General features: G+C 63.7%; 1 protein-coding gene across 3 annotated transcripts in view; it reads left to right on the forward strand.

Annotated features, from left to right (window-relative positions):
* Positions 1–12,550, forward strand: part of WNT7B (Wnt family member 7B) — a 46,134-nt gene that overhangs the window by 20,409 nt on the left and 13,175 nt on the right. For all 3 annotated transcript variants that reach the window (XM_037846293.1, XM_037846291.1, XM_037846294.1), the window contains exon 2: positions 1,764–1,990. In XM_037846293.1, the coding sequence (XP_037702221.1) occupies positions 1,764–1,990 (227 nt within the window). The remainder of the gene's footprint in view (positions 1–1,763; positions 1,991–12,550) is intronic.

Genomic DNA, 12,550 nt, shown 5'->3' on the forward strand with positions numbered 1-12,550 from the left:
TGTTCTGAAATCCGTCTGTTGCCCATTGGTCTCCCCTCCTTCCGCCTTGCCACCCCCTTTCCCCTGGGTGCTTACAACCAGGCAATTGGTGCAGCCACAACACTGGCAGTTCCCCAAAAAGTTAAATACAGAGTTGTTATATGCCCTGGCCACTGCACTCCTAGGTATCCCTGTCTCAAATGGGGACTCAGATACGCGTACGTGAATTCTCACAGTGCCATGACCCACAAGAGCCAAAAGGTGGAAACAACCCAAGTGTCCATCGGCTGGTGAATGGACAAAGCAAATGTGTTATATACAGACGATGGAATATTATTCAGCCATGAAAAGGAATGGGTTCTGATCCAGGCGGCAGCACAGGTGAGCCTAGAATTCATGGCATGTGGAAGAAACCTGTCTCGGGGTGATGTGCTGTGACTGCACGAATCAGAAACGTCCAGAATGGGCAGATCCTTCGAGACTGAACACGGTTGGTTGCCGGGGGCATGGGGAGTAGCTGCCAAATGGATATGGGGTTTCCTTTAGGGACCATCAAAATGTTCTGAAACTAGATAGAGACTGGGTTTGCACAACATTATGAATGTACTAAATGCCACTGAACTGTTCACTTTAAAAAGGTTAACTTTATGTTATGTGAATTTCATCTCAGTTTAAAAACAGAAAAAAGCCGGCCCATCCCTGTGATAACATCTCCTATAAAGAAATAGCATGGCAAGTGTGGCCCTGCCAGGGGCCTCCGTCCCTGTGGTTGCTGGGATGAGTCAGGGCCTGCCTTGAGGATACAACGATGCAGTGAGGCCTCTGCACACAGCCACGTACGCAGCAGGTGCTCGATTCACGAGTCACGCCAGGCCTGTTTCCTCCCCGAGCGAGCCTGGTCACCCAGAAATGAGTGGATGATAACAATCGCTGTCCCTCACATGTGGCGCTTCTCCCGTGGTTCACCCATCTGGGCCGGGGTGCAGTTATTATAAACCCATTTCATGGATGTGGAAACTGAGGCCCAGAGAGGCAAGTGCCGTCCCCAGGTTGCATGTGGGCTAAAGAAAAGTCAGCACTGATGGGCTTGGCCCCCAGCCCGGGCCGGACCGCTGAGCAGCTTGCCAACCCCAGGGACCCAGGAAGACTCGGGGTTTACAAAAGTCCTGGTTGTCTGGGATTGGGGTGTGCTGCTTGGGGGCAGCTGCAGATGGTCCCAAATAGACAGCTGAGAGATCCCAAGTGTGGAGCTCTCTGCCCTGAAGGATCTGCGTGTCTGATTCAGAAGCTTGGGGAGCTGTGGAACTTAAGTTCAGTGATTCCATGGGGCTTGCCAGTCCGTGGAACTTGAAGTTTTATGGGACTTGAAATTCTGTGGGACTTCTGATTTGTGGTAGTTGTCATCCCTGGGACTTGAGATCTGTGGGACTCTAGATCTGTGGGGCTTGAGATTTGTGGGATTTGTGATTCGTGGGACTTGTGATTCTGTGGTTCTTGCAATTCCACAGGATCGTGATTTGTGGGATTTGTGATTCCATGGGAATTGCGATGACTGGGTCTCAGGATTCCACGTTCCTGCGATTCTATGGGATTTGCAGTTCTGGGGCGGAAGCAGGGCGTGAGGGCCTTCTCGAGCTGGAATCACACGTGTGAGCCCCTGGAAGGCGGGCGTCCGTGCTTCGTTCAGTGGTGAACGGCACTTGGCTCGCGGTGGGTGCTGGTAAATTCCGCCGGCTGCAGACCGAGCCCCCCATCTCACCACCTGTCCCTCTCCCACCCCACAGAGCGCTGTCTTCCGTGGTGGCCCTGGGAGCCAACATCATCTGCAACAAGATCCCCGGCTTGGCCCCGCGGCAGCGCGCCATCTGCCAGAGCCGGCCCGATGCCATCATCGTGATTGGGGAGGGGGCTCAGATGGGCATCAACGAGTGCCAGTACCAGTTCCGTTTCGGCCGATGGAACTGCTCCGCCCTTGGAGAGAAGACTGTCTTCGGGCAAGAGCTCCGAGTAGGTAAGGGCTCTCCGGGCTCGTGGGGCCTGGCCTCGGGGCTGGGGTGGCTGGGGTGCCAGGCCCCCTCCATGGAGACCCAGGGCTGGCCCGAGTGGGCAGGCGTGGGCCTCACTCTGGGCCGTGGCCAGGGCACGTCGTCCCAGCATGGGTGTGAGCCTGGCAGGCTGGGGGCACGCAGGGCCGGGCATACCTGCTTCTGCACCCCAAAGGTGCGGACCGATGCCTGCGCTCGGCCTCTCTGTGCCTCCGTTTCTGCGCCTGAATGATGGGGAACGTCATGGTATTTGCCATGTGGGCTGCCGGGGGTTGAGTGAGAAGAGCGCCGGCTCACGGCACGTGCTGTTTAAATGCTGTTGAGATTCCGCGAGGGGAAGGGAATTCCAGCCCGAGGGAACAGCATGGGTGAAGGGGGCAGACAGCTCCAGTGTGCTGGGTTTGGGGCCCGGTGGCTGGAGGGCAGGGTGGGTGGGGTGTGCAGGCGGTGTCGGTACTGGGGGAGAGGGTGACCTTCCAATTTGACAAGGAGCGATGGGCAGAGACAAGAGGACGTGGAGGCCGCTGGAGCTCCTCAGCTGGGGGCACGCATCGTGCTGACCGAGCCCTGCCGCTGCTGATGCCTCCTCTCCCTGTCTTCACAGCCCCAAGAAAGGGGCTCATGTGCCCATTTTACAGATGAGGAAACTGAGGCACAGAGAGAGCCCATCTGGCAGCCCAGGGAGGGGCTTCAAGGAAAAAGTGGCATTTCTGGAAGTGGCCTGGGTTTGAATCCAGCCGCATGACCTTGGGCACGACCCTTGGGGCAGCTTGGGGCCTCAGTTTCCTCGTTTGTCATCTGAGCTCCCTGTGAGTGGGCTCAGTTAATTGCCGTTGAATGAATGAGGGTGGGGGTGAGGACGAGGTAGGGTCACGTGGCGGGGGGCGCTAACCTGGGGAGCGCTAACTCAGGGTGCAGGGCCAAGTAAGCCAGGGAGCCCTGTTAGCTCAGCTCCCAGCCCACGGGCACGGCACGGCCTCCTGATTCCCCACGGGCTGAGGAGCCAGGGCCAAGCAGGGCCGAGTCCTCAAGCCTTGGAAGGCTGGCACAGGGCTGGGGGTGGCGCGGAAAGCCCCCGGGGGCCCCTTTGCGGTGAGCAGGCTGTGGGTGGCTCCTGGCTCAGCCAGGAAGGTGGCACCGCCCCCCTCCCTAGGGCCCCACCACCCAAGTGCAGCTCCCTCCGTCCGAGCACCCGCAGGGCAGCGGTGGAGTGCCCCTGCCCCTGCACCCCAGTGTGGGGGGGCTGTCAGCCTGGGGCACCCCCGAGGCTCTGGGCTCTGAGGCGGCTGTGAGCATCCCCGTTCCACGACCGAGAAGTTGCTGTGGTTGCCATGGTTACAGAGGGTGTGCTGGACACTATGGCCTCTCCCCGCCAGGCAGGGGTTTTATGATGGCACCCCGAGAAATCATCTCCCACTGACGGTCCAAAGCCTGAAGGGTGGCCCTGGGGGAGCAGCCCCGCCAGCCCCCTGTCCCCTTTGCTGAGTGTTTAAATGCTGTTGAGATTCCGCGAGGGGAACTCTGAACTCTGGCCCTTGGCAGGACCGGGGCCTGAGAGTGGCCACAGCTGTCCCCACACCAGGAGCGGCCGTGGCCGAGGGGCCCAGAGCTCCCCGCGGGCGCAGGTGGAAGGAAGCTGGTCTCCACCCAGGCCACGAGGCCGCGGCCTCCCCCGGCTGCTGTGCCCGGGCCCGTCCTGCTTCCCTGCCCCCTCTCCCCCGAGAGCACCCGAGCCCGCAGGCTCCGCACCCAGGGAAGCCCCCCCGAGGACCACCCACTCGTGCTCAAGCCTGTCCGAGCCACGCTTTTCGGCAGAGCTGTCCACACCCGCTGCCCTCTTCCTCGCCCCTGGCCCTCCTTGTCGGGGCCCTTAGTGACCTCCGCGTCCCTGGGTTGGGAGGTCCGGGCCCGGCCCCAGCTCCCCTCACCTCGCTGGCTGCTCCTTCCGAGTCCTCCCTGGCCGGGAGGTGTTGGCTTCCCCAGGTGCCCCCCAGCCGGGGAGCTCCTTCCTGCCCGGGGACCTGCTGACCCCACCCTGTCTCCGGCCACCACCTCTCCCTTGGGACCAGGACCGGCTCGGTGGCTCTCTGGGGGCTGCTCGTTGTGGCCGACCCACGGGGACCTCCGGCTCGTCCCACCTCTGGGCCTCGGCAGCTGCTGTTCCCTCAGCCCGGGAGGCCCTTCCCCTCTGCTCTGCCTGTTTACCGCTCATTCCCTCTGGGGGTGCCTTTCTGTCCCCTCCTTGGTCTTCTCTGGCCACAGCCAGGCCACAGCCCCCCACCTCCTGGTGCTTCGTGCCCCTGCCAGGCCTGGGTGCTGGAGGCGTGAGCCGGGAGAGGGGCCGAGCCCTGTGGGGGCTGCTGGGGGCCCCAGGCACGGGATGGGAGCCGGGCCACGAGCTGGCAGGCGGCCGGGGGGCACTCGGGGGGCAGCCGCTCACCCCGTGCCAATTAATGATTGGCTGTGAGAGGGGGAACAGCCTGGGTGGGTGGGGTTGCCTGTGACTTTGGGCCATGCCTACATCTTCGGGGCTAAAGGGAACCTCTTTAAAGGGACAAACTGGCCCCCTGTGCAAAATCCCAATCCCTCTTCCAGCACCTGGTGCTGCTGCTTGCATGCTTCCAGGGACAGGGAACTCACTCCTGCCCCTTAGCTAGATCTTTCTTCTGACTGCCCTGGGCTGGCTTTGCCGTGGGGCCCCCGGTGCTGGCTGCTGTGCTCCCTTCAAGGGCTCAAGGCCCACTCTGGGCCTCCCTTCCCTGACATCGCCTGGGTTCCCTCAGGCCTGGCAGCCCCCCACCCTCCAGCCTTCCCCAGGCCTGCTCCTCACTTTTCAAGGGAGGCGTTTGGCCAGGGTCCTCCCCGCCTGTCTCTCCTGTTAGCTGGAAGCAAGTTGGGGGTGACCGTGTTCTCACCTGGCTATTGACTGCCCAAGGGTGGGTCACCTGAGGGCTGAGGGGGAGACATGAGAATGGGGGTGAACCTTGTGTTCCAGGGAAGTCTCTGAGAACCTGGGGTCCCTGAGGACGTCAGGAAGTGTCCTTCGGGGCCCACAACCAAGTTACGATTGTTGGTGAGGGCTTCCCTGAAGAGGTGACAAGCAGGTTGAGAACCCAGGGAGGGTCGGTCGGAGTGACCCAGGCCAGCCTGGGGGTGAGTGCAGGGAAGCGGGTTCCGGTGGAAGGAACGGCATGTGCTAAGGTCCAGAGGCAGAGGACGGACGGCATTTTCCAGGAACTGCAAGGACATCAGGGGTCAAGGGGGGTGGAGGAGGGAGCCCTGGGGCTGGAGGGGCAGAGGCAGCAGGGGATTCTCTCTGCACGCTGGCCCCCTCCAGTCCCTGCCACACCCCCACCTGGGCCCGGAGCCCCCTGGGACCCGCTGACATTGGGCACAGGGGCTGCGGCTGTGTGTGCTGGGTCTCCGCCCCCCATGGGGCTTCCTTGGAAGGCTGCGTCTGCCCGTCATGTGCCGGCCTCGGCCATGACCAGGCATAGGGCTGCCCTAATCCCGGCTCACATGAGCGGCCCCGGGGCGGCAGGGCAGCTCCCTCCCAACCTGTTTGTTTGTGGGTGCAATTTGCATTGGGAGTGGCTTTCCAGGGTGTTTGCCTGTTGGAGCCCCGAGCTTGAGCCCACTGGCCGGGCAGAGTCAGGGCTCCGGAAAGGCCTCCAGGCCCTGGAACATGGGAGGAGGGCAGACGGCCTCTGCTTGGGGTGTCTGAGGGGCGAGGCCTCCAGGCTGCCCTGCTGGTCCGTGGCTGGGGCCCCGGAGAAGAGGGGGGCTCCTGGGCCTGTGCCCCTGCGGCCTGCTGACACCCGGCCCGGGCTCTGCAAACCAGACCCAGGGGCGGTCTGGCCTCCTGCAGGGATGAGGGCCCTGGGGCCGCACTGTCCGCTACAGCAAACGCTGGAAACAAGGCGGGTGCGGAGATGTGCTGTTAAATGTAAGACGCCGCGCTCGGAGCCTTCGCACACATGAAGCACGCAAAATACTGCACTGATAATTTTTTATTGATTCCATGTTGAAATAATGCTTTGTCAATATTGGCTAAATAAACTATGCTGTTAAAAGTAATCTCACATGCTTACTTTTCACTTTTCTTAGTGTGGCTTCTAGAACATTTTGAAGTACTCTGTGGCTGGTTTAGGCTCCTGTTGGGCAGTGCTTCTCTCTGAGGTGGCTAGAGACCCACGGTCACCCTGGGGAGGGGCAGGGCTGAGATTTGAACCCGGATCTATCCCCTTCTGGGACCTCGTCCCCCAGTGCCAGCTCGGTGGACCCCAGGGCCGAGGGTGACTGGGGGCAGCTCAAGGTATGGGAGGAAGGGGCCTGGAGGGTGGCTCCCTTCTGTCGGTCGCCGTCTGTCTTTCAGCCTGCATGCATTGAGCGCCTGCTGGATGCTGGGTCTGGGGCAGGGCTCTGGGGGTGGGGGAGGCCCCCTCCCCCGCCATCTCAGAGCTTGGGGCCTTGGTGAGCACGGGTGGGAGGGGCTGTGATGGGAGGGCCGCACCCTCTTGGCCCAGGGCCCCCCGCTGTGGGGGGGGGGCTTCAGAGGGGCTGAGGACCCTGCCACCTCCCACCCACCCCCACCCTCCCCTTCTGGAGGCCCAGCCTGAGGCAGCCACAGGACGGATGTTTCCGAGGCTCGGAGCACAGCGGGTGACTGGGGCCTCAAAGGCAGGGGTCCGACAGTCAGCTGGGAGGCAGGGATTCTCTGGCCGGCTCGGGGTTCAGAATGCAGCACGGAGGCCCTGGGGGGCCAGGCCTGAGGTGACTGGGGGGCCGGGCTGGGGCTCAGTCCCCTCCCCTGGGAGGCCAGCTACCCCCCAGGAGGGGGATTCCTGAGGTGACTGTAGAGGTGCCTTCTGGGGGGCAGCAGGCCGGGCCCTGCCGATGAACCAGGGGCCGGGGTCTGGGTGGGTGGTCTGTCCTTCCAGCCCCGGGTCCCTCCACACAGCCCTCGAAGGGCCCTTGGACTGGGTCCATGACAGGAAGTCTCCACCCCCCTGGGCAGGGTCCCGGCAGGTAGACCAGGCCGTTGGGGGAGGCGAGGTGGGCTCGGGAGGGGAGAGGGCGCCACGCTCTCGTGCTCTCGGGGCCTCGGTCTACCCACCTGCATCAGGATGGGCTGGGGCCCACTCAGGACCTGGAGGTTGCCCCTCAGAATGGGGGGCAGGGAGGCCTCCTGCTTCCCCAGCCCCAAGTTGCCCACACTGGGGCTCCCCTCAAGGGTTCCCCTGGACAAGGGGCTCTGGGCCCCTGAGGCAGGACACAGTCCCCGAGGGCAAGGCCGAGCAGGGACCTCAGTCACCTCCTGCTGCTGTGCGACAATCAGCTGTTTCCTGCGGCCCTGCTGTGGGCCCGGGCATGGGTGGGGGTCCCTTCACACAGCTCCCTCGTTTCAGGGCCTCTTTCCTCATGCCACAGATGGGGGGCTGACTCACCCTGGGCCGCACAGGGACCCACTCAACCACCATGCCCAGAGGGGTCTGGGTGCCGGGAGGCAAGGGGGGGCCCTGATTTTGCTGCAAGCCCCGGATGAGGGCAGAGCTGGCAGAAAGCCTCCCCAGCCACCCCCAGAGCTGCCAGTGGTGGGGGGCCGAGGGGGAGCTCACAGAAGGCCAGGCCCAGCTCAGGGTGCAGGGCTCGGGATGCGGACCCCGAGCTCCGTGCCTCCCCTTGCCACGTGGCCCCGGACCCATCTCTGCCTGCCCTGGGCCTCAGTGACCCCCGGTCCTATGCGTTGGGTGGGACATGACAGTCGCTGCCCAGCTGCAGCCCGCCCCGCCCGCGGGGCCGCTCGGCGGTGGGTGAGGGTCTCCGCTGAGGCGGAGCAAAGGCCACGGGCACCCGGGTGCGCTGGCGTGTTCGGGCCTGGCCCGGCTGCTCCCGCGCTCTGTTGATGACAGCAGCAGGGGAGAGCTTAGCGAGGAGCCCCTGACTCAGCCCGAGCCGCGGGGCCAGGGCGGAGCTGGGGGGAGACAGAGGGACCGAGAGCGACAGAGGGACAAAGAGGAGCAGAGGCAGAAAAGGATGGAGAGGCAGAGACACACGGAGAGAGCCCCACGTGCACGCACACACACATGCACACACACACATGCACACGCTCATGTCCTTGTGCGGGCACACACGTCACAGATGCACACACATGCACACACACAGGCACACACACGTACACACACGCACATACAATTGTGCAGACGTGTACACATCACACACCTACTCTCATGGGCACACACAGTGCTAATGAGGTTTGCTGCCCCCCACTCGCCTGCCCGCTTCCCAGGCCTGCAGGGCCCAGGGTCTGTGCCCACTCTGAGGGCGATGGTGCAAGCAGCCCCCTTGCATCGCGCACACCCCGCGGCTCTCCTTGCCCAGTGAGGTGCTGCTGTTGGTCCCTCCACTCCACAGGTGCAGGAACCGAGGCACACGGGGGTGAAGCCACCTGTCCGGTGTCCCCGGGCGCAGCTTGGGTGGGACCTGGGTGGTCCCACCAGGCTCCGACTCCAAACCCCTGACCAGGCTTGCGGGGTGGCGGCCAGCCAGGGCTCTGGGCTTCTGTCTCCTCATCAGCAGAATTAGGGGTTTGGGCCTACCCAGGGCCCAGTGGGCATCTCTGGGCTCCCCTGGTGCCCGCTGTCCCTCCTCCACCATCCCCGCGTCTCCCCAGTGTCCCCTGGTCTGAGCCCATGTCTCCCCTGCTCCGTCGGCTCGGGCCCTGTGTGTCCTGAGGATGCAGATCTGAGACCAGCTTGAGCAGGCAGGGAGTGGGCACTCCCCATGCCAGGGGTCAAGAGGGACTGGCCCCAGGCCACAGACGGGGCCGCCCAAAGCTGAGCTGAGCCCAGGGGACACTCTGGGCCCTGCCTGGGTCCCTGAGATTCTCAGGCCCAGCTCCTATGCCCAGTGGTCTCCCAAGGGCCCCCTGTGGACCATGGCCCAGGGACCTGGACCCCAGCCCACCTCGTGACACAGGAGCTGGTGGTGTGACCCAGGGCTGCCTCGTCTCTCTGAGCCTCGATCTCGCCATATCTAAACTGGCGGGGGGTGCAGTCCTCACCCACCCACTCCAGCTGGTGAGGAGCTTGGGGGTGCAGGTGGGGTGGGGATAGCTCAGGCCTCTGGAGGTGACTCGGCCCCCACCCATCCACCTGTACCCCACTTCTGCCCCAGCCTCCCTGCTCTGCTCTCCTGCTGGGGGGTGCCCACCTGACACAAAGCCCTCCCACAGAGAGAAGCCTCCAGACCCTACCCCAGTCCTCACCTCCCCCGTCCAGGGAAAGATCCTGGCCAAGGCCATGCACGTGCGCCCCAGGCACATTTGGGGTTGGCCCCAGTGCTGGGGGGTCACCTCCCCCTGCTGCCCCATGGGCACCTCGAGCTGCCCACAGCCCTAGCAGTCTCTAGACTGCCCCCAAACCTGGTCATTTTCAAGTGCCCCCCTCTTGGAGGAAGCCCCCCGGCTCTCAGGCCCCACACCTGGGAGCCCTTCTGGGCTCCTCTTTCCCCACCCTCTTTGTCGATCCACCTGCAAATCCTGTTGGCTCCAAATCTGGCCACTGGCTGCCTCCCCCTTCTGGCCCAGCCCCCGTTGGTCACCAGAACCCTTGCCATGGCCTCCGCCTGGTGCCCCTGCTTCCACCCGTGCTACCAGGACCACTGAGGTCTCTTATATGTAAGTCACATCGACTCCCTCCAGGGGGTTCCCGTCTTCCGAGGATAAAATCCAGAGCCCTCTTGGTGACTCCCGAGGCACTCACCCACTGCCACTCCTGCTGCTCACACCTCACACGCCTCACTCACTCCCACCTCAGGGCCTTCGCACACACTCTTCCATCTGCCCGGAACACTGTTCCCTGCACCTCTGTGTGGCTCCCTTCCTGAGAGGGGGCCCCCTGACCACCTACACCCCAGCCCCCCAGCTGCCCCCTCCCACTGCCCCCCACCTCCACTGTCTGGCGAAGCCCGTCCCAGCCCCTCAGCCCCCTGCGTGGCGTGTCGGTTTTGCCCTGCGTGTACTCAGCTCCGGGGCAGGTCCCTGGCAGGGGCTGGACGGACAGGTGTGGTGAGCGCCTCACCCTGGACTCTGGGGGTCTGGCCAGGAGGTGGGGGGGGGGGCTGTGTTTGGTGCTGGGGAGATACCCAGAGGGCGACAAAATGAGGCAGGGAAGAAGGGGAGAGCGTGGGAGCCAGTGTTGGACAGCGGGCACTGGCAAACGGGGCCCTGGGCCTGGTTGTGCAGCGGGAGGCTGAATGGAGAAGGTGCCCTGTCCTGGGGGTGGGTGAGGTTCTGTCTGAGGGGCAGGGGTCCGGGGTCGGGGCCCAGCTCTGCGGCTCACAAATTCACAACAGGTACAATGTAACCATCCAGCCATCTCCGCAGTCAATTCTGGAACGTTTCCATCCCCCCCAAGAGAAACCCTGCACCCATTAGCCATTACTTCCATTTCCTCCTTCCCCAGCCACAGTGACTCGGCCACCTGGGAGCGAATTGGGCAAATTTTAGGGCCTGGACTTGAACTCAAGGTGTCAGACCCTGAGCTTCCAGAAGGGCTCTGGGACAGTGTGCCCCCAAACTGCAAGCCTTTGGGTCCCCTCAGCCACTGCAGATGCGTTGGGTCTGGGCTCCCCCACTGCCCCAGCTGCTGTGTGGCCCCGGGAGGCTGTCTGCCCCTCTCTGGGCCTCAGGCTCCTTGCTGGAGGCTGGGGGGTTTCACCGGTGGCCCCAGAGGCTCCCCCCAGCACCGAGGTTCTGGCTCCTGGCTCCCCTCCTAATGGGAACAAGGCATCTCCCGCTTTGCCTCCCCATACCCACGTTAATCAGGTCATCATGAGCGCCAAGGTGGCTCTTTGTGGCTTTCTAGAAATCGTGTGCTAGCAAGGAAGTGGATGCTAGGAAGTGCCAGCAGCGCTGGGTGGTTGGCGTGGGGCTGCTGCCTGGGGCAGAGGGCAGTGGGCACAGGGCCAGCTCTGACCTGGAGAGGGCAGGCAGGAAGCTCTGTTCTGCCCCAGCCCCGGCTTTGCCCTTTCCAGAAGCGTCTTATGAATTCGGGGCTGGCTCCCTGGTGCCCGCCCAGGGCCAACTGGAGGGAGGAGGGCGGACGTCCCTGGGCGCCGGGGTCTGCCTGGCTGGGGAAGGGGCGTGCAGAGCTGGATTGTCCCCGAGTGGTCTGGGTGAGCCCCTGCCCCCAGCAGCCTCAGTCTACCCCGTGGTCTTAGTGCCTGGGACTCTGCTGCTAATTTTCTGGGTTTCCTCTTTATAGTGGGAATGGCTGGGTGGTCCTGGAGGGCTGCTTCCGGGAGGAGGTGTTTTCCAGTTCAGACGTCCTGTGCCGTGTCTGGCTCTGACCCATGTGCTCTCTCCACATTGGGGATGGCAATGACCGCTTGGGTTTGCTCACAGAGCTGGCCCCAGGGGCCGTGGGGCAGGCTGGAGATCACTAGCCCCACATGGCAAGTAGAGAAGCAGCCTCAGAGAGGGTTTGCGACTTGCCTGGGGACACACAGCAGCCTGTCCGCTCCGCCCTGACCCTCCACTGCCTCCCTCTGCTTTCCCTGAGCCTTTCGGGCCAGGGTTGGCAGGGCTAATGGTTTGTCTGGGTGCCAGGGTGGGGGGACAGCATGGGGGGCAGGGCTGTGCATGGGGCTGGTGGGCTCAGGGACCCTCAGGGCACAGAAGCCCACCTGGGACTTGGGAGGCTGCAGGTGAGGGGGCCAGCGTGCGGCCTGGTTGCTGAAAGCTGCTGTTGCCCCGTTACCTGTGCTCACAGGCCAGGGCACCGGCCCCCAGCGGGCCGACCCCACTGGTCAGTCTCTAGGGCCTGAGAAGGGTCCCTGGGGCTCCTGAGACCCCCCGAGTGTGCCCCGAGACAGCAGCTGGCCCCGAGCAGACCATCCCTGCTGTTTCATCCAACTCCCTGCTGTCCCCCGGCCCCGTCGTCACTGGACACGTCTAGAGCGGCTCCTGGGGGCAGTCTGCTGCAGCCACTGCTGCCTTGCTGTGCATCCCGGGCAGTCACTGACCACCGTGGGGGCTCAGTGTTCCCATCTGGGAAATGGGCTGATCATAAGGACCCACTTCCCGGGGCTGCTGTGGAGATAAAACAAGGTGATGTGGGTAGAACGCTCCAGCCAGACCTGCTCACGTGGGGGAAATGTGGGGGCTAAACAAAAGCATCAGGTGTGGAGACTGAGGGCACCTTCTCCCCCTGGTTCTGCCTCCTGGAACCTGGGAAGGGTGTGGACCTGTGGGAATGGGGCAGACATTCCCAAAAGAGCGAGGGCCGCTGACCTCCAAGGCAGGCCGCGGGGCCATTCATTCATTCACACATCGCCGCTGCACGCTGGGGTAGGGCCCCTGCCCAGGTGGGTGGGGGTGGTGGGGGCTCTGAGTGGGGCCGGGCCTCAGGGGCCCTGGGAGCCAGGCTAAGGCACTCAGAGCCGGCTCAGAACCCTGGGAGCCACGGAGGGTGGCTGAGCAGCAGCAGCCCACAGGCTTAAAGAAGTCAGGTTCTTTGACAATC

The sequence above is a fragment of the Choloepus didactylus genome, chromosome 8 (genome assembly GCF_015220235.1).
Source record: "Choloepus didactylus isolate mChoDid1 chromosome 8, mChoDid1.pri, whole genome shotgun sequence".
Lineage (NCBI taxonomy): Eukaryota > Metazoa > Chordata > Mammalia > Pilosa > Megalonychidae > Choloepus > Choloepus didactylus.